Source organism: Pteropus vampyrus, unplaced genomic scaffold (assembly GCF_000151845.1).
Source record: "Pteropus vampyrus isolate Shadow unplaced genomic scaffold, Pvam_2.0 Scaffold15, whole genome shotgun sequence".
Lineage (NCBI taxonomy): Eukaryota > Metazoa > Chordata > Mammalia > Chiroptera > Pteropodidae > Pteropus > Pteropus vampyrus.
The window spans coordinates 9,081,980-9,103,605 of record NW_011888796.1 but is presented as its reverse complement, the minus strand read 5'-3'; the positions used below and the strand labels follow the sequence as shown (position 1 = coordinate 9,103,605).

At 39.3% G+C, this 21,626-nt stretch overlaps 1 protein-coding gene across 1 annotated transcript in view; it reads right to left on the bottom strand.

The window, feature by feature from the left end:
* Positions 1-21,626, bottom strand: part of SLC35F4 (solute carrier family 35 member F4) — a 175,321-nt gene that overhangs the window by 19,734 nt on the left and 133,961 nt on the right. Inside the window, exons 2-3 of the mRNA XM_011385042.2 lie at positions 5,807-5,992; positions 798-1,095 (exon numbers count right to left, since the gene is read on the bottom strand). Of these exons, the coding sequence (XP_011383344.1) occupies positions 798-1,095; positions 5,807-5,992 (484 nt within the window). The remainder of the gene's footprint in view (positions 1-797; positions 1,096-5,806; positions 5,993-21,626) is intronic.

The following is a 21,626-nucleotide window of genomic DNA, read 5'->3' as shown; positions in this document are numbered from 1 at the left end:
AAGGTACTTTGATTCAATGCTGCTTTTACCTTCCTTGAGTGCTATGCAGGGCTGGATGACATCGGCCTTGCCAGCTTCCAGAGCTCTTGAAGATGGGGCTGCGGAAGCCAGGTTTAGCACAGAGCAACCACTAGAACCATGGTACTACTAGGTTCCTGGCTGGCAAACCAACAGGCAAATCTCCGTGTGCTCCTAGGCAACAAAGAATGGCATCTTTCAAATTATTCCAGGGCCAAACTTCCCTTTGCATGAAATCAGGTCATTAAATCTGCTTAGGGACCACAGTGTCCAGAACATTAAGTAGATGTTTTTGTAACAATTAATTTTATTAATACAGTTTTTTTTTTCCCTTGGCTTGAGACACTGGGTGTTCTTTTAAAACATGACTTTCAGAAATAAATAGATCTGAATTGAAATCTGGGTTCCATTATTTATAAGCGTGTGACCTCGGGCAAGTCATTTAACCTTTCTAAACTTGTTTCCACTTGTGTTAAAATGAGGATAATAACACCCCTGTAGAAGGTGGATATTACCACCAATGCTGAGTAAATAAAGTAAGATATACAAAAACACCAGCACAGTGCCTGGCACGCTGTAAACCCTCAGTGATTTTTTTTTTTTTTTTTAGGGGGAATGATTCTGTGTCCTAGTGTTCATGCGTTCATTACCAACCCTAGATCCTGTCTCTCCACACTCTCCCAGTCAACTTGGCTGGTGTTCCAAAGAGATGAGATCATGCATATTTGCATGGAATTATTTTAAAACATCTCCTATTGGTCATTTAACATAAAACATACCTGAATTTTTTCATTGGAGATTGCTTTTCTTGAGCTGTGGCCAGATGACCAGAATAATAGACTGGGAAAAACATAATGTTCCAGTTTGTTGAAAACCAAGTCATGAAAAATGGACAGTAGAAGTTCTTATAAGTAATTTTTACAATCTGTGTGGTTCCAACCCAAGATGATGACACTGATAAGATGATCAAGAGTCCCCAGACAGCCTTCAGAACCATAGATGTGCAGGACAGGCAGCGAGCCTTGATTCTGTTTTCTTGGCTGCTGTTCTCAGGATGCGTCTGTGTTCCATCATCCCCTGAAAACAGGAAAGAAATACAAGGAATCAGGTTATAAAACAACAATCAAAGAGGCAGACAGCAGAATCACCAGTGGTTTTCTTTTCTATCTTCTATTGAAGAGACTGATAACTCTGGCTCATTATCTCCGCAGAATCGCTGCTCTGTAAGGTATGGTAGTATCTGGACCTCCAACCAAGCAATGATGATGTTCATGAACTTGGCGGATGCTGTGCTGTTCTCCAGTATACTTTAGCCACTTCTTTGTAAGAGCATTACACATTTCAGCCCCAAAGACTTTGGCCTTGGCCACATGACCGGCTTTGTCTAATCAAATGTGAGCAGATGTGAGTATGCCACTTTCCAGCAGAGATTGAAGAGGCACCACAAGGTCTCACCAGCTTTCTTTCTCTACCTTTGTCACTAGAATGGAAATTCTCAAATGAGAACTGCTCTTTCAGTCTATGCAGAAGAATGAGCAGAACCCAACCAAAGCAGCCTTGTATCTGCTGACATGAAAAGTGAGAAACAAGTACTTGTTGTTCTATTCCACTGATTTTTTCAACTGCAGCAAAGATGACTTTTAAATTGAAAGCAATATGTCCCAAGAACAGAGCAGTCCTGACTACGCAAAGTCATTTCCCACCTCAGGACAAATTACCATTTAATGTAGTTCTGGGAGCACAATGAGTTCTACTTTGTATTTTTACATTTACTAAAAATATTAGTAGCATTTTTTTTCATACTAAAATAGTCAAAGCTCTCTAAAAATGACAATCATAAAGGCCTTCTCTCCTGGTAGAAAAACAAGTTCAACACACCAAATTTATGTACCTGTCAAGAAGTTAAACGGGAGCAGAGGACACCCTGAGTCCCTGTGCTCCCCGAGATCTCAGGTGGTAGAATCTTGGTGGAAGAGAGGCAGAATTGTCTGCAAGATTCTCTTCTGTGTCTTCAGGCATCTTCCTTAAGCACAAGGTTTATCTTGGGGTGAGGGGTGGGTGGTGAAGAAAGTGGTGCCATCGGCCGATTGCAAGTGGTAGTAGATGGGTTTCTTACTTTACCTCTCCAGAACCTGCTGGCTCTCCCGCTGAATGTGTTCCTCCTGCTTAATGAGCCAGGCGTGACTGCCCCATTGAAGTAAAAACTTTTCCCCAGCTAAGATTTTCTGATAATTATTCGGGAAAGTGAATTCTTCATTGGGGAATATGAACCAAGTAAGGATGAACACAGCAATTACTATATAACTTCCAAAGTTTACAAACAGTGTTGAATTCTCAGGGCCTAGGCCTCCAGAAGATGAAGACTGGTATTCTTCTATTCATTCATTCAACCAAATCATGTGGTGACTACCAGGAGCTAGGTAGCTAGTTGGGTCCCAGGGGTTCAAAGATGAAAGACATGAGTTCATGGCCTAGTAGAAAGTCAGAAAACACATCCAATACAGTGTGATAAGAGCTGCCTATGGCAGATACAAGGCCATATAGAGGCAGAAGAGAAGCACTTGTTAAGGGGTGGGATGGGAAATAATCAGGGGGAAAATCCATGATGCGTGACATTGAGATGAGTCTGGAAGTATGGGTTGGCCAGCTCCCCTGCCTGTGTACAGGCAATACCTGCTCTTGAAAACAGTTCTGCAAATTCCCTCTATGATCATGTGGTTTATGCAGAGAGTAGAGGGGAAAAACCTAAAATGAATAAGAGGGTAGAATAAGAGACTCTCATTTTGGGAGCTTAGGAAAAGAACAGGAGCCTACCCAATTAAGTATTATTCCCATTTTATAGGTGAAAAAACTGAGACTTGCTTTAGGGTTGCCTAAGGTTGAACGCAAGTCAGTATGACCTCAGGGTCCAAGCCCTTTATTCTGAATACTCATTGTGTCTAGGATTCAGATTTGAGTGCTCTGTTCAATCACTGGAAGTTTCAGAAATGGTTTGAAGAAAAAGTTCCATTTCCTGGTGGGAATAGCAGTCTTTCATGAGTTTAAGAGAAGTGACACTTCAGAGAAAGTTGTACTCTACTTCGCTTCGGATCACATTATTCTCGGGGACTATCTCATAAAGAAGAAATGATTCTGCAAAGATTTTAAGTATCCCTTTGTGCTGATATCTGCCTTCACTGTCACCTTCTTTGCAGATTGCTTCTGTGCTACCATCACACCATGGTAGTACTTTTGGTGACATCAATAGTCACCTAAATCCTCCCATAGCATCAGCCCATTCTTCTTTTGCTAACTAGATTTAATCGTTGCCAATTCTTTAATTTTACCATCTATAGATACCACAGAGAGATTAGGTCTCCAGAGCTCTTTTATTTTTCTATTTTAAACATGATTTTTACAGTATTGCTTAGGTTTATAGTTTTGTGTACATTATTAAAATTAATTTACCAGGAACGGTATCCATTTCTATGAACTTTGATTGGAGTCATACAAATTGGTGGGAGAGGCTACTGGAATTTGGACCCATGCCTGTTAAGTCCTAGCCCTGCTGTGGTATAGCACTGAGTACATGTTTAAGTCCAGTCTTAGCTTCTTTATCTGTCAAACAGTGATAATAATTATCTCATAGGATTTGTTTTAAAAATCCTGGGTGAAGTACCATAACATTCATGAAAGCCGAGTGAGCTGCTTTTAAGAATATCCTCTTTTTCTCCTTTTTCTTTAGTGCCCTGGAACATCCAAGTGCCTTCTGAATCATCACAGAAAGAGTAAATTATGTCCCATGTGATCTTTAATGATATAGTCTTTGAAATCTGTAATCTCTATATGATAGATAGGGCAGGTCTTTATTAACCAGCTTATTTAATTAACTGAAACATTCTGTTCTGCAGATAACTGGGATAATAGGAATATTACTGCAACTTATAAAAGCCAATTAAAACTTTCTGAAGGTTTAAGATGTCATTTTCTTTAGTTTTTAAAAAGAATTTTAGCCTTGGGGTTCATATCATTTAAAGATATTGTTAATTTTTGAAAAATATCTTTTCTCATATAAAAAAACCTCTTCTCAAATTAGTAAGACCCTAGAAGAAGCTTTCACATCTCCTCTCTAGCTTTGTTTACCTCCATCTCTAACTGCATCCCCATCGTTGCCATTTCTCTCTCTTTTTTTTCTTACTGCTTGCTTTTTTGGATGGAGTATTTTGCTGTTTTTGCTGCTGTTATTGTCTTTAAGAATGCAAGAGATTTTAATATGTCTCTGGCCAAGCTGAGGAAACAAATCAGAGGAGAGATTGAAAATGCAGGTAGAAGAGAAGAAAGGAGGTGATCATGGATACAGGAGAAGGAGTTAACATCAGAAACGTTAGAAAACACACGACTCAAAGGTGGTCCCGCAATGATGGCAGTTGGCAAACAAAAGAACAGAGACATTTTGAGGAGGAGAAGAAACCATCTGTTAGCATACATTTCTTTTGTTCTTTGGGGGAAGGTAGAAGTGCGATCACTTAATGAGAGGAAGGAAGTATGGACTGGGCGCTTGAGAGCATTCTCTGGGGAAGGTGATAAGATGTCCACCATCAAGAATTGGGCAGCAGGCTACTGGACCCAGCTGTCTTTAAAAATGACAGATTTAATGAGAAACTCATGGACATAGTTATGAAATTTATCTAGCAATTCCAGTAATCCAAGTAATGGAGTTGGTGAATGGTCAGGCAGATAAGAGGAAAGGATAAGATCTTGACTGATCAGGAAATGCTAATTAGGGAGGCAAGGAGAGTCCAGAAGGAGGTGTGAAATTGGGAAAACTAGAAGAGCTCCAAGGACTGGCAGTCTGATAAGGACAAGAGCAGGATCTGTGACTTTCCTGGAATTTTTATTCTTCTCTGTATAGGCACAAGTGTGTTATTTCTGAACCTCAGGGCTGAGATAAAAGATGCTGGCTTTTGACCCTTTAAAGATGAGACAACCAGTTACCTTATAAATGCCATTAGATGTCATTGTTTAACCATGTGTTAAGCCCTTCAACGATAGGTTTTGGTATTCAGTTTCCGAGCTATACTATATACCACCGATAGATTATACAAATATGCTTCTTGATTTATGATCGGTTTATATCCTGATAAACCCATTGTGAGTTGAAAATAGTGTAAGTCTAATATGCACTTAATATTACACTGTAGGCGGGGGTCCCCAACCTTTTTGGCACAAGGGACCGGTGCTCCTATGAGAATCTAATGCCTGATGATCTGAGGTGGAGCTGAGGTAGTGACGCTAGTGCTGGGGAGTTGCTGCAAATACAGATGAAGCTTTGCTGGCTCGCTTGCCGTTCACCTCCTGCTGTGCGGCCTGGTTCCTAACAGCACCAGTCAACTGCCAGGCTGCCCCAGGGATTGGGGACTCCTGCAGAGCACCTGTTGTTTACCCTTTTGATCGCAGGTCTGAATGGGAGCCATGGTGGCTGTCACAGTCCAGCATCACGGGAGAGTATCGTATAGCATATCACTTGCCCAGGAAAAGATCAAAATTTAAAGTATGGTTTCCACTGAATATGCATTGCTTTCACACCATTGTGAATCAAAAAATCCTAAGTCGGACCATCGTTAGTTGGGGACCATCTGTATCTATACATTTCCCTTCTTCCTTCTCCCTCCACTTGATAAATCTTCCTCACACCACTCCTAAGAGTTCATGTACCATTTCTGTGTTCTGTACCAATGGTGAAATCTTTCATGGTCGGTTAGAAGGTTACCTGGACACACTGTTATTTAAGAGGAGGTCACCAGCATACCTGATCTGTTCTGTCTCTCGACTCTATGCCCACAAACTCCAGAGGATCCTCGGCTCTGAAGTTCAAGAATAGGAGCAGAAGAGTCTTCGGTGACAGAAAGAGGGGACAGCTGTCTACTGATGCCACTGTGTGAACTGGGGCAGTTGGCTCCTGGTTTACATCGAGTAACTGATGATCTGGAGGTACCTGGGAAGAGAGAGTTCACACCAGTTTGAGAACTTCCTGGAGGAAAAACTGGAAACAGATTTTAAATGCTTTTGCAGTAAAATATATGGCAGCCACAATCACAGTCCATATGGAACATCTGTTAAGCTCGTTTCTAATTATATAAAAGGGGCTCCTAAAAAGAAAATGCTATGTTGTCAACGTCTGTGTCTCTAAGATAAAAGGTCTTTTTAGATAAATCCAATAACTAGAAATGAACATTAGAATATGGTGTTTGTGTCGCTACATCTGTTCTGAATTAGAACTGTTAACACTGTCTAATAGTTTGCCTCAAGGACAGCAAAGTGTTATGTTATGCTCTCTTCCTCCCTTTTCTTCTCAACGTTGACTGTTGAATTCCTAACTGATAAAACTGCCAACGGTCTCCTATCAAATCCACTATGCACTTTCCATCAGATTGATCCCTAAAATTCAACTTCATTGTGTCTCCTCAGGCACCTCTGGCCTCTGTCCACAGTTATAGATGAAAACTCAGCCTTCAGGACCCTCCAAAGGCTAAGCCCCTTCCTATCCCGATTACTCTTCCATGACCCCCAACCTGGGGTGGCTTCCCAGGCTACCAGTGCAGTCACACAGGATGCTGTGCTCAGAAGGATCCTCCCATCCCCCACCACCATACACATGTGGGGAATGATGAGATCTCAACGTGAGACTGCCAGTGTCTGTGGGGGCCTGCACTCACTCAGCAAATATCTCCATGTTCAAGGAAGCAGACATTAAATAGCAAATTTAAAAAAAAAACACCATGACATGGAGAGAGGGAGAGAAAGAGGGAGACATGCATAAGAAAAAAACATTTTCTGCTTTTTGACCAAGGAGCCCTACATGTTCATTTTGTACTGGGGCCTCGGATTACATTGCCAGCCCTGCTCCAACCTGAATACTCCATTTCAATGAAGCTGGTTCTGTCTGTGTTCTGACACCTTATTCTCAGTGCTGATAGCTTTTAAGACTTTCATGGGCTATTCCTCTGCCTGGAACACTCTAAATGGATCCAAATCCTTGAACACTAAGATCGAGTCCTGATTAGTTCATGTGGTCTTTGCTATCAGATCATATGCATCTATACTTTCTTTGAACTTATATTGTCTCAGTTTATTTTGACAGCAGTCATGCACCAATAATTAATTTTCTTATGTGTGAAGACTTTGAGTCTTTGTCTACGTAAGCCCCCTTCCCGCCCCCCATGTTGGAGACTGTGTTGTTTCTTCTTTCTCCTCCTCTCCTCCCGCTCCTCCTCTCTCCCTCCCTCTCTCCCCACCCTTTAAATAAACTTTTAAAGTTTGGAATTTTATATTTACAGGAAAGTTAAAAAAGATACTCCAGAGAGTTCCCATATACTCTTTATCCAGTTTCCTCTAATGTTAACATTTTATGTGCCCCTGGAGCATTTGTCAAAATTAGGAGATTAACATTGGCAATTACTATTTACCACATTTCATACTTCACTTGGATTTCACTAGCATTATCGCTAATGACCTTCTATTCCGGGATCCCATCCAGGATACCACGTTACCTTTAGTCATCATGTCTCCCTAGTCACCTATGGTCTATGACAGTGTTTCAGTCTTTCCTTGTTCCTCATGACCTTGACAGTTTTGAGAAGGGCTGTTGAAGTATTTTGTAGAATGTCCTCCAATTGGGATTTTTCAGATGTTCTTTCTCATGTTTATATTGGGGTTATGCATTTTGGGGAAGAACACCACACAAGTCAAGTGTCCTTGTCACATGGTATCAGTTGTTATATGCTACCAATATAACTTATTACTGATGTTAACCTTAATCACCTGGCCAAAGTAGTGTTTGCCCAGTTTTCTTATTGTCTTTCTCTCCTTTCTATACACTGTTTTTTGGAAACAAGTCACTAAGTTCAGCACACACTCTGGGGTGAGAAATGGGGAGGTTAAACTTTACCTTCTGGAAGAAGAATGTCTACATATATTATTTGGAATTCTTTTGAAAGGAAGATTTGTCTCTTTTCTCCCTTTATTTATTCAATCATTTATTTACATCAATGCAAACTCATATTTATTTTATACTTTGGATTATGATCAAACCTTTTTTGTTTATTCCTTTGCTCAAATTATTTTGGCTTTCTACATTGGGAGATTGCCTTCTGAGTTCCTTTGACATATTCCTTTTTTTTTTTTTTTTTTTTTTTTAGCTCTTCCTTACTTTCTGACACTGCAGAATGCTCTGGGCTCATCTTTCATTTTCCCTAGAATCAGTCATCTTCCCGAGGTCCCTATTTCCTTTAATTGGAGAATAGTATTTAGAAACCAAGATCTGGTTGTGTATTTATTGTTATTGGAGTACACCTGAATGTAGGTTATCTCAATTATTAGAGCTAGGAAATATGTATATATATGTCAATCCATGCATTTACATATACCCATAATTATTCTTGTTACCTATATATCCTACACTTTTTACATTATCTCTAAGAACTAGGTAAAATGCTTTATACATACTGTGACCTCAGAATATACCTGTTGACTTTGATGAGGAGCAACTGGAACGGTTAGATGTAGAGTATCAGAATCAACCTGGACACTGAGGGACATCAGCTCCAAGATAGATATACTGTTCTGACCTCTCTCTGGCATGTTTGTATTTGTTCTTTCTTGAAATTATGAGTTCCTTTGGTTTCACTGATACAAGGTGGAGAACAGAGGCTGTCATTTCTCTGGGTCATGGAGGCTATGTCTTATGGTGGTGCTTCTAAGATGGTAAAAAGGAGGTAGAAATTGTCAAATGAAAAGCAAAATCTTGAAATAGCTATTACATCTTGGCTTTAATTTGGCTTTGAATACATCGTGTTATGTACTATGTGAGTTATCACTTGAAGCAATCAAATCACAACCTCAAGGAGAAGTGATGTCCAAAAAAAGAAAGTTTGAGTTTCTGAACCATCACCTCCAACAAGAACCTAGGAGAACAGCAGCATAACAGATACAAGTGTTAATTCCACAGTCTAGACCTCTTTGATAATGACAAAAATATATCTTTTTTTTCTTTTCTTTCTTTTTCTTTTTTCTCAATCTTGAGAAAAAAATAAGTAGAGATATATAAAAATAGAGTTAGCTGTACTATCAGTAAGTGTCTCAAGTTGACTTAATTAAATTTATTATTTAATCTTGGATTTAAAAAAACAAAAAATGCACAGCTACACAAAAAGTCAACAGAAGCATTACATACTGATTATTATGCATAAATTAATGCTATGTTAATGTGGTGATCAAAGTGTCAAAAATATATAAGGTTATTATTTTACATATCCAAAATATTTACTAAAACTTTCACAACTATGTTTCCAATTGAATATTTCAAATTCAATGAAAAGCAGCTTTCTGAAAGTCAGTGAACCCTCATTTATTCATGCTCTTCAAGAAGGATTAACACTCAGATACTCCGAGTCATTATTAATTTATCTTTCAAGTATCAGATAATTTATTTTTACATGAGATGTGCCATCTCATGTTTTCTTAAGTGAATACCAGGTTTCGTTTTATAATGATTTGGCAATTATAGGTGGAAAGGGAAAAGTCCAAAAATAAGTTGGATAGCAAGTTGAGATGGAGTCGAGATAAAATATTGGCCATAGTTATTAAAAAGTTGGTAAATCAAGTGTAGCTAGCAAGTGTTGAATTTGAAGCCAAACTAGTAATTTCTCTTACTTCCTCATTTTTATTGAAGAGTTATGCTCTGGCTTCTGTACCACCTTATGCAATATAGCTCAAAGCCCATTGCCTGCTGCCAGCTGCCTCCCACTGGTTGATTTGTGGAAAGACCGAAGAGCAGTTGAGTGGAGATATTTAAATCATTGTCCTAAAAAGGTGAACTTTAAACTTCAGAGCCAGGCCCAGAGAATATTCAGGGTTTGGGCCAGGGAACAGTCATTTTCAATCCTGTAAATGAGGACACTGCCCCATGCTATATGGTCTTGTGCCATTTAATTAATATAGAGTCAGTCCTGACAAAAATAAATACGCAGAATGTCACCTGCGATGCAGTCAGAGATTATAAATAAATCATATCTATTTTCTGTGCCACAGCGACTGCCTGGGCATTACAAATTCAGTTAGTGAGCAGTGTTCAGACTGTAATAGGTATTGAGAGTAAACTATATTAGGAGTGATGGATTGGAAGTCCCTAATTGGTCACACCAGACAGTCCCCCTCTCTCCCTTATAAAGACATTCTTGCTTAGGCAACCCTTATACTTGTCAAACACATGTTCTGGATTTGTATTCTAAAGAAGAAGTGGGGGCAATATTCATTCATTCTGGCTCTTTTCCCCCAAATAAATTATCATCCTTAATACTTGGTCATTTAGATCATTTCTGGCCCTAAATCTCCCTCTAGTATCATCGAGCTTTATTTCTTCTTCCCTCAACTATGGCCCTAATCACACCAATATTTTATTACATCTAAAGTCATTTTCCTAATCCAACTGCTTCTTATCTTGCCCATACCCTGTCTCTGTGTACTCAATCTTGTTACATCTTCTGTCATCTGTAGAATTAGATTATGGGTTCCCTTGATGATTTCTGCTGAACATTCATAGAAATCTGAAATGGATTTTTAAGTATTCCCAAAGTACCTAAGGAAGAATTTTGAATCTGTTTGGCTGATCTTATATATGAATCAGCAGAAACATTACAAAAATTGCCTTTCAAAAAATCTCTGAGCCCAGTTAACAATTCCCTGAATGTTTTTAATGTGTTTTTAACCTTGCCCCTCTGTCCTATTTTTAACTGCCCAGCACCCAACTCCCTTCCCATTTAGTAGGACAATCCCCCACCACCACCACCCCATTATGCATGCCTTGGTGAGAAACAGTGCCCCATATTCCACAAAGGAAGCTAAAGGAAACCAAATAATTCTCCCTGCCCGTGATAATAGGGTACAGGCCTGACTTGGTTTCAGTCGATAGATCCTCTTCTCTAGAACCTTGGCTCTCAAGGATGCCAGGATTATTGCTAGTTCGTGAGTATCACATAGTAATGGTGATAACAGCATCCTGGCAGATTGTCCCAGCTGCTCAGCTATGATGGCCTCTCAGTTCCTACACATTTTCCAATGTTCTGTTAGTCTCTTTTCCCAAATCTACCCTGTGAGTCTCCAGTTTATTAATCAGCCATGACTAACTTCTGAGGCTTTCCATCCAGAGCCCTGTCTGGTACTGACTTTCCAGGGCCTTCACATGCATCCAACCTCTCAGCTCCCTGTTCTTTCCCCTTTCTCGCTGATGTCTTCACTCTCCACTTTTTTTTTTAATTTAAAAATTTTTTCAATTCCAGTTGACATGCATATTATATTAGTTTCAGGTATACAACATAGTGATTAGACGTTTATACAACTTACGAAGTGATCCCTCCGATAAATCTAGTACCCATCTGACACCGTACATAGTTATTACAATATTGACTATATTCTCTATGCTGTACTTTACATCCCCATGACTTGATATAACTGGCAAGTTGTATTCTTAATCCCTCCACCTTTTTCACTCATCCCCCCAAAGCCCTCCCATTTGGCAACCTCACCACTTCTTTTTGGATTGCAGCCATCTCTATGGAAGACAGTCTCTGTTCTCAGAGAAGGGCCCATTGAGAGCATTTAGGAAGATTTACTGCAATTCTTGCCTGCTCTCCTGTAAGAACCTAATGGCATACATTCTTAAAGGGGCATAGCTAACCAAGTTACCCTTGCTAAACATCTTGGAGCAAGTTTTCCCCCAGAAGATTGCTGGCTGATTCCCAGATAAAAATGGAGAGGGAGAATCTCTAAGATGCACCAATGTCACTTGTCCCTGTGTCACTCCTGCCACTCTGATGCCAAAAGCAACTGACATTCATTGGCCATACAGTAAAAAGGCTTGCCCTGATGGTTTTAAAATATTCACTTTAACTCACGAAAACCAAAAGTAATTTAGGATCCACTTTAGAACATTTCCCAAAGAGATTATCTCAACAAGTTGAAGAAAAAATAGATAAGAAAATGCTGTGCTGTACAAAGAAAATAGACCTAGAAGTGCTGTCCTAGTCTGGTATAAATCTGTAGTTCAACTACTCCTAGAGCAGTAAATATACTTTTGGAAGTCATACCTTTGAATACACACCTTCTTCTCTGAGAAAAGAGAATGGCTTTAAGATTACACTTTTTATACTACCATATACACTATTCCTAAAACACATACAAATAATGTAATAGTATTTTAAAATCATATTTTAGATGCAGTGGGTATGTTTATGCTTGAAAATAGTAACTTCTTGTTAAGGTATGCAACTGATTCTAATTTGTTTTCTAATTCTGTTTTACATATGTTGAGCTTGTTTCCTGGCATCATCCTGTTTGCTTTTCATTAAGCCTTTGCATTACTTTCTTCTAGTTAAGCCTTTGTCCTTTTTGCCCCCAAAGTCTTGATTTCCTTGAAATTTGAACCAGAGTATTACCCATATATAGGTATATACAAAGGGTACTGAGATTCCTATGTACGCTGCAGCATCTCTACCATCCTCATGCAATGTCTCTATTGCCCTGAAAAATCTTAGAAAATATTCCCCACTGACTACAGAAATTCCTTACTTAGAAATTCCTTTCCTGGAATATATTCCCTTCCAAATGGCCCTGGAGAGATTCTTGATTGATAGAGTCAACAAAGCATTGATAAGGCAGATTTATAATTCATTATAGTCAAAAAACAATTCAGGATAAATAGAAAGACCTTTGGCTATTGGCGTAATTCTGTGATAACCCATTAATTAACAAGTTATTGATGCCTATTTTGTGTGTAGCCCTTGGCTAAGTGCAAAGAAGACAAGAAGGCATGATGACTGCCCTCATTTTCTGTGGTCCATTAGGGGGAAAGCCAATTACACAGTAATTTCTATAATAAGAGCTAAATGCCGAATGAGTGGACAAGCCAGCCTTTAGTCAAGGAGCCAATCGACTGCTCACCCCCTTGCCACTGTCAATGGTACCCAAATATCTTCTTATTTGGGATCTGGCTTTCAAACCTATAAGCCTATGGATCAGAATATGTATGCCTTGTTCATGAGCAGAAATAAATAAATGAGCATTCGAGTATGCCAGGGTACAGCTAATGCTATTAGCATATACATTTGTCACTTGGGAAGCAAGTCAGGAACTGGCAGAGGCAGCTGATTGCTGACTTAAGCTACAATTTAAATAATACTATTTATAAGTTTCTGCCTAGAGGGATACAAAGAAAGTTAAACAACCAGTATCAGGTCATTTTCACAATTGTTATGGGTGTCCTCACTTACCAAATCAGTGGGCTGATACATTGCATGAACAGAAACCCACAATAATTCAAGTCTCAGCTCCATACTCATATAAGACTCTTCCTCACTTACCTAGATCCTACTCTCCCTTCAACGTCTAGCTCCAGGCATAACACCAACTGTCTGGGCCCAATGTCTACTTTCAAGTTTAACCACTGCCACTAAATGGTTTTAAGCAGGGAAATGGGATGATAAGATTTGGATTTTTAGAAGATCACTCTGAGATGTGGAGAATGGATTGAGAGGGAGTAAATTGGAGATAGAATGACTTGTAAAGAGACCACTGGAGTGGTCTAGGGAAGAGATAAAAGTGGCTTTGAAGAGGTGGTAGCAGTGAGGTCGAAGAGAGGTAGACTTGAGAGCTATTACAGAAGCAGAATCGACATAACTTGATAAATAATTGGATGTAGAAAAATGGTGAAGGTGAAGAAGGAGTCAAGAAGAGTATCAGTTTTTGTCCAGGACAATTGAATTGATAAGACTTCATTCACTGAGCTAGAAAAAGGACCTAGTTTTGGGGGAGGGTGATGAATGCAGTCTGAGACATGTTGAGTTGAAGGTGCATAAAAGTCATCAGGGGAAGTTGGACAGCAGGCAGTTGGGCACACAGATCTAGAGTTCAGAAGATATGTTTGAGTCAGAAACACAGATTTGAGAGTCATCAGTATATGGACAAGTCATTGAAGCCATAGGAGAGGTTATGGGTTGAACTGTCTTCCCCCAAATTCACGTTGAAGTCCTAACCTGGAGTATGTCAGAATATGACCTTATTTAGAGATAGGATCTTTACAGAGGGAATCAAATTAAAATAGGTAATTAGGGTGGGCCCTAATCCCATATGACCAGTGTTTTTATAAAAAGGGAAAATTTGGATACACACACACACACAAGGAAAACATTATATTAAGATGAAGGCAGACACTGGGGTGGTGCTTTTACAAGCCAAAGATTGTCAACAAATCACCAGGAGCGAGGCAAGAGGCAAGAGTCATGAAATAGATTCCCTCTCACAGGCCTCAGAAGGAAGCAACCTTACTGACACCTTGATTTTGGACTTCTAGCCTCCAAAACTATGAGACAATAAATTTCTGTTATTTAAGCCATCAAGTTTGTGGTACTTTGTTACAGCAGACCTAGAAAATTCATACAGGAGGGAATGAGACCATCCAGGGAGAGAATGCTGATTGAGGAATGCAGATAACTTGGGCTCGCATTCAAGAAAACCAGTAATTAAAGGGATATTAACCTATAAAAAAAAATAGCTAAAAAGGCGGGGGGGAAATCCAGGAAGATGTAACAATATGGAAGCCAAAGAAAGAGAGTGAGAAAAGAATACCATGGCACAAAGTGTGCTTTTGTGACATTGACAGTCATTGTTAACCGTGGAAAGTGTACTGTTGGTGGAGCAGTGGGGGCGAAAAGACTGGCATTTATTGAGAAAGTTGTGGGAGGTGAGAAAGCACACATTTGTGTGCTGTGGAAGTATAGACAGCACACAAATGCAAAGAGAAAAGAATTGTTTTCTGTACAGAGATTTTGAAAACAACAAAATAATGTGACTTTAAGAAGTAGATGAACCATACCAAATCTGTTATGTGGAAGGTGGAGATGGACACTATGAAGACGGATGGATGGAGGGAGAAGACCAAGTGTGTCTATCTTGGTTCACAACAAATTGGGGCAAAGAGGCTGCAAAACAGGGGAATTATAATTCAACATGGAAAGCCCTACTATACTGGAAAATCCTGGGCTTAATAGAAATGAGGATCTGCAGGATGGTTGGATGGATGAATGGATGCAAGAAAAGATAGCAGAGCCAGGTAATTCATGGTAGTTTGTAAGAAGAAAGAAAATCCTTTATTCACAGTGCAAAAGGTTCATAAAAACCATGCATGGCTTTGTATTTTAATAGGAGAATATGTAAAATTTTCTTTAAGCTCCCTGAAATCTTCCTCCTCGGAATTCAGGGGACCTGATTTAGGATGTTAATCGCCTCCCTGCTCCCATGGTTGTTACAAATGTCCAATCAAAATCCTCACTATAAAGGTCATTTCTTGGCCAAAGATGAAAAATATATATTAAAGTTCTGATCCTTTGATAAGCAAACAAGAGTAAATATCCCCTGGGAGTACTGTATTCACCAAAGTGAGGCGAATTACAGCAGCTTTGCAAGTGATAGAATGCTTAATGCACTGACAATTGAGCATAATATATTCTAAAATTCTCTTGTAGAGACAGCTCTTGCAGTTTGTTAGGCATGCTCTACTCTTGCAATCCTGAATTTATCTAATGGAGTGGAAGATACTTCTGATGTTCACACTGTCTGGAAAATGACTTAAATTTACTACACAGGGCCTGGAATAAGGCTACAGGTCCTGCTGGCATTACCTTCTCAGCATTCCTTGAATCCATCTCCTCTTGCCATCTTGACCTCTCTAATTCCCCACGTTATATCCTCATTGGCTCTCTATTGCATATACATGCTCCCGGTCCCCAGGATTGCACAAGAGGAACTGCCATGTGAAAATGGGTTATCTGATATCAGAGAGAAAACTCCGGGTAGACCTTGACCCATACACCTATATCCCAGAGGCTAATTTTCCTGGCAACTATTTGTTTTAGCTAAAGGATCTCTGGCAAATCTTATTCATTCATTCATTCATTCATTCATTCATAAACAATTACTGAGAGATCCCCTGTGTGCCACACATTGAACTAGGTTATAGGGGCTACAAAGAGGGCAAAGACCAAGTCTGTCAGTCTTGGATCACAGTATATTGGGGGCAAAAAAGCTGGCAAACAGGTGAATTACAACCTAATATGGAAAGCACTAATATACGGACAAATCTTGGGCTTAAAGGAAATGAGGATCTGCAGGAACTTGAGTCTGGAATGTATGAGAAATTGTAAGACCGCAGAAGCAGGAACACTTCAAGGCAGTCACTTCTTGGGAAACTAGCCAAAATCAGCAAGAAAACAGCATGTTTTCTGTGGGGTCAACTGCACCATCTGGATTCAACAATAGTGAAGCTAATTGGTACAGTTTGGGCAACCAAACCAATTGTGGTTTTCAGCCTTAAAAACTGTAATCAGCTTCTTTTCTCAAGCCTTATCTCACAGAACCAAAACCTTTGGTTTCTTTCAGCTCACTGTTCACTTTGTCTCAGAAACCTTTTTTTTTTTTTAATTAATATATGAACAAAAGGTTACAGGAATATAGAAGACTATGCTTTATATGTTTGTGTCTCCAACATCAATGCCTAGAACAGGAAACCTGGGCTGCAGGATCTTTCTGTAGAGAATAGATAGATAGCGAGTCAGCTTATGTGCTCAATCCTGCATCCAACAAATAGTGAGTACCTACTATGTGCCAGTCACTGTGTTAGATGCCAAGCAGAGCTTAACTGATTGACAAAACAGACAGAGTCTCATCCTTGTGAAGGTTAGAATAAGTGAACAAACACAGACATAAGAATACAGCCTGAGTAAGCAAATACGTCAACAAATGATTACAAATTATAAGTACTCTGAAGAAAGCAAGAGAGTGTGGTCATAGAGAATAATAGAGTGGTGTCTAGGTAGATTGCGTAGTCAAGGGCTGTCCCTCTGAAGAGATTAAAGGTAAGTGGAGACCTTAGGATGAGAAGACAGACATACAAAAACGGAGAGAAGAGTGATTCAGGAAGCAGGAATAGTATGTGCAAAAATCTTGAGGTGGAAAAGGGTTTGGTGTGTTTTAGGAACTAAATACAGGTCAGAGTAGATGGAGTACAATAGACAAAGGAGAGAAGAGCATAAGATAAGGTTAAAAAGGAGACAGAAGCCAGATCAATTTTGAGGTAGGATATCCAGATACAAATACCTACTGGACAACTGGACAAATCTGACAAGAGTTCGGATAAGGACAAGATTGGTCACACAAAGTTGGAATCATTAGCATAAAGAGACAGTAGAAGGAAGGACAAGAAATTAACTACCTAAATCTATGAACACAGAGTAGTTGCCCAGAGTGTGCAAGATGAGCACCTGGGGAATAGTCCCAGGGAACACCTATTAGTAGGCAGTAGAGAAATTCAGGTCAGCAAACAAAACAGAGCAGGAAGAGAGAGGCAAAAACAGAGTCAGAGGTGAGAATCCAAGAGAAGAAAGTTTCAAAAAGGAGATACCAGTTAACCATTTCAAATACCACCTAGAGGTCGAAGAGATTGAGAGTAGAAGAAATATCCACTGACTATGACAATAAGGATGTCACAGGTGACTTATGAAAGCAGTTTCAGTAGCGAGTAGGGGAAGAAAGTGTAAAGAATAGGAGTGAAGGCAGAGGTTTGAGAAACTGGAAGTTAGACATCATCAAGGTCCAGTGAAAGGTTATTCAAAACAGTTCTGGGACAGTTCTGGCTATGATGAAGTAACTTGTACAGTACTAACCCTTCCTTCCATTACAAATAAAACTGTACCACCTGTGTGAGGCAACTGTTTTCCGGCGCTGGCCAACAGGTGGTGCAAAATTACAATCTCTAAGAAAGGTCACAAGGTCAACTCCATGATTTCCAGCTTCTACTTGGAGACAATTTCCTCCCTGTGGTGCAGAAAGCTGCATCTGAGCATAGGCCTGAGTAGGGGAGGCAGAGATCAAAGTCTGGGGCAACTGAAGTCACTGGAATTCATAGAGCAGTCAGAGAGGAGGGAACTGTGACTTCTGAGGCTGTTACGAGCAAGTCACAAGTCACTTGCCTTTTTCTCCAGCCATGCCATTGACCACTTCTCCCCATCCGACCCCTGGGTCTACAATCTGTAAACTCATATTTAAGTTTCAAGACTCAGTTCAAGTGTTGCCCACCCTTAAGGACACTCCTCCACCATTTGCCCTCCTCTGCAGGTTGCACTTACCTAATTATCGCATATTGTATTGTAATTTCAGCGCCTGAAAACTTAGTTTTCTCCTTGACTGTAAGCTTCTTAATAGTATGAGTTCTGTCTTCGCCATTTCTGAGTTTCCGGTCCTGGCACTTAGTAGCTTTTCATGAGGATTTGTCAAGTTGCCTGGCCCTTGAGGAGAAACTAGATGTAGCACCTAATTATGCTCTACTGTGTTCAATAAATTTAATGTGTATGTCCTATCATCCTCCTACATGTTCAAGAAATATTTAATGACTAATTGAATAAATTGACAACTTTAGAAATGCCTTAATTAAGGACAAGAACCAAGTTCTACTTGTTTTGAATTTCTTGTACTTCTATGAAAGGATGTTGGGTACACATTAACTATTGAATAAATACTTGTGAAATGGATCGATTAGCAGGAAAGTCAATAAATTCCAGATGCATTAAGAATTTCCTAATAGTTGCATCTTTGGAATGTGAGCATAAAATGGAAATTGCACTGGCAATTACTTTTAGATCTCCCCTGAACACTAGATGCAGTGGACTCTAAGGGACTCTCACATTTAAGATCACATTTAAGCAAGGACAGGATTGTTTTGTGTTCCTGTTTCTGTCTTCTGGGTGGAGACATTAATAGACATGCTGAGTTGGTCTGATCAGCAGGGGCATGGAATAGAATCAGATTTCTAGGCTTTTTGGCAAATCTTAACAGAGTAATTATATAATTTATTGCGTGTCTGGCTCTATCAGCGGTTTAGATCAAAGTGAAACATCTGAGGCTTGATATTTACAGTCTTGTTTGAGGGGCAAAAGGAGAGTCTGCTTAAGCTTCCCTGAGAAAATGGCAGTTAGTGACCTTCTCTATATCCTCTTCTCTCCTCATCAATGGACCATGCAGTCACTAGCTCCAGAGTCTCCCTGTCCTCCCAGAGTCTCAGTTACTCCAGCAAGACTTTGATCTCTTACTAACTTGGAAGAACATTCACTAAGAGGCATTTCTAATATAGCTATGGTCTGAGAAAACTTTTTCCCATCTGAGATTCAGCACAAATTTTTATCTTTTCTCAGAAGCTGCTGACAGCATAGCTTCCAAGGATTTTCTAAGGTCCAGATTGGCTTCCGGCACGGTCTCCTTACAGCATAATTTCTGCACCACAGCACAGTTGAAAGAGCCCAGATTTGGAAGTCAGACGACCTAGGATGGAATGTCAGCTCTTCCTCTCACCAGTGCTCCTGAACAAGTGGTCTTTCCTCTCCACGCCTCAGCTTCCTCATTGGCCAGGAGGAAAGTAATAGGTATCTAGTAGGGTTGTTGTAAGGATTAGATGAGATAATCTATCTTGTTGTTGTTACTTTATTTGCATAACATTTTGGCCCCTGGAATGTTGCCTTTCACCTAAAAGGCTCTCAAAAAATATTTACTAATTGCTTAAACTCAAGGTATATACCATGGGTAGAATCTGACTTATAAACTGGAGTTTTTCTCAGCTTTAAATGCATTTCCCCATAGAAACAAAGTTATAAATTGTGGTTTGACCAGAGGTTGGTATAAAATCCCCTTTGGTGCAAAATATTGCTAAAACGCCGTGCATTTGCAGTGGGGAAGCACAGCCATTAAGCAAAACCAAAGAACACTGACTAAAATCAGTTTTACACTTATCTTGAAAGTTTGAGATTGTGGAAAAGTAGATAAAATTTAAGAAAAAGAAATAAGTTGTAGATAATTATTGGAGGGGATTCTGAGGGAAACTTTGTATATTTCCCCCCCAAAAAACTCTCATTGTTGATGCCCTGAATCTTTATTCTGTTGAATTTCCATCAAACCTTTGTACTGCCTTCTTTGATACAGGTATCCTGTTAACACTAATTCCTTGCTTATCAAATGGGGGAGGGAGTGGTAAGAGCACAGTTGTTATTTCCCAAAGAATATAAAACTTTAAAGAAAGGATGAATGAGACAGAAAAAGAACAATTTTTATAACTCTAAGAAAAAGTTGAAAGAGAAATTAGAAGCAAAAGGAATTAAAAGTTGTGTGTGTGTGTGTGTGTGTGTGTGTGTGTGACAGTTCTACATCAGGCAAATAGCGAGAAGTGAGTCTTACAGTAGAGGAAAATGGCATGTGAGCGCTCTCTCTCTCTCTCTCTCTCTCTCTCTGTCTCTGTGAAAATAGGAGTGGTGATCAAGATTTCAGAACAGAGTTCCCCATAAAGGCTTCTAAGTGGTCCATCAGCCATTCGAGAACTGGGTTCCTTTTCTAAACAAGCGCGTAAGAAGGATTTGTAAGGCAACATGAAGGCAGGAGGCTGGGTGATCTTGGAAAGTCTAACTTTCCTAGATTTGGGTGTTCTCATCTATAAAATAAGTGAGACTAGACACTTTATGGAAAATTTCAGTGTGAAAATTAAAGTTTTATGAAGACCATATGATGTAATACCAACTAGCACTCTGTTTTCAGCTAAGTACAAGTTAAAATCATAAACTCTGCTTATGAAACCCAGTATGGTTCTTAAAAAGTTATCTTCCCTAAAGATTACCATGACAATTGGGAAAGTGTTTTGTTTCTTCGTCAGAATTATACCTAGATATAGGGCAATGCAATTGAAACTTTCCCTGGAGTAAAAGATATAAGTGAGAATGCCTGAAAGAACAAGAAACAGAAACTGATGTTCTTTTTAAATATAAGAACTGCTCACATTCTGCAGTGTTAAATGCTGCTTTAAAGAGTGTATTTTCAAGAGAAAATTCCATAGGATTTATGACAAATTTATTAAACTGATGTACTAAGAGCTTTTATCAATGGACGTAGTTTTTAAAATCTGCTGCACACATTGTGAAATTGATCATCTTTACAAAACAACATCATGAAGTTTTAGAATCTCACTTATACGTAGAGGAGGGCTAGGGCTGGATTTAGAGTTTTGCCTGAAAAGAACATTGTACCAGAAATTAGGATTCCCAGGGCATGGTGGTTGGATTATCTCCTGTTTGAGCATCTCACCCTGGATGTTTCTTCTGTCATTCTGTTTCTTGATTTTCTATATATGAAACTGGGAAATAACTACCATTTCCTCATTTCAAGCTGTAGTAATACAGTATAACATAAAATTTACTGTGTTAACCATTGTTAAGTGTACAATTCAGTGGCATTAAGTACATTATTATTGTTGTTCAACTATCACTACCATCCATCTCCATAACTTTTTCATCTTCTCAAACTGTTAACTCTGTACTCATTCTTTTATTTTAAAAGTATTTATCTTGATCCACTTAGAGCATCTACCAGGGGAGTTCTCATACCATGTACCCCCTGGGGCTGAGAAAATAATTCTACAGAATTATGAAGGGGAAATTGAAAACTGCAGACTCCTTAGTTTGATGTCAAATGTGCTACAAGGTTTACAT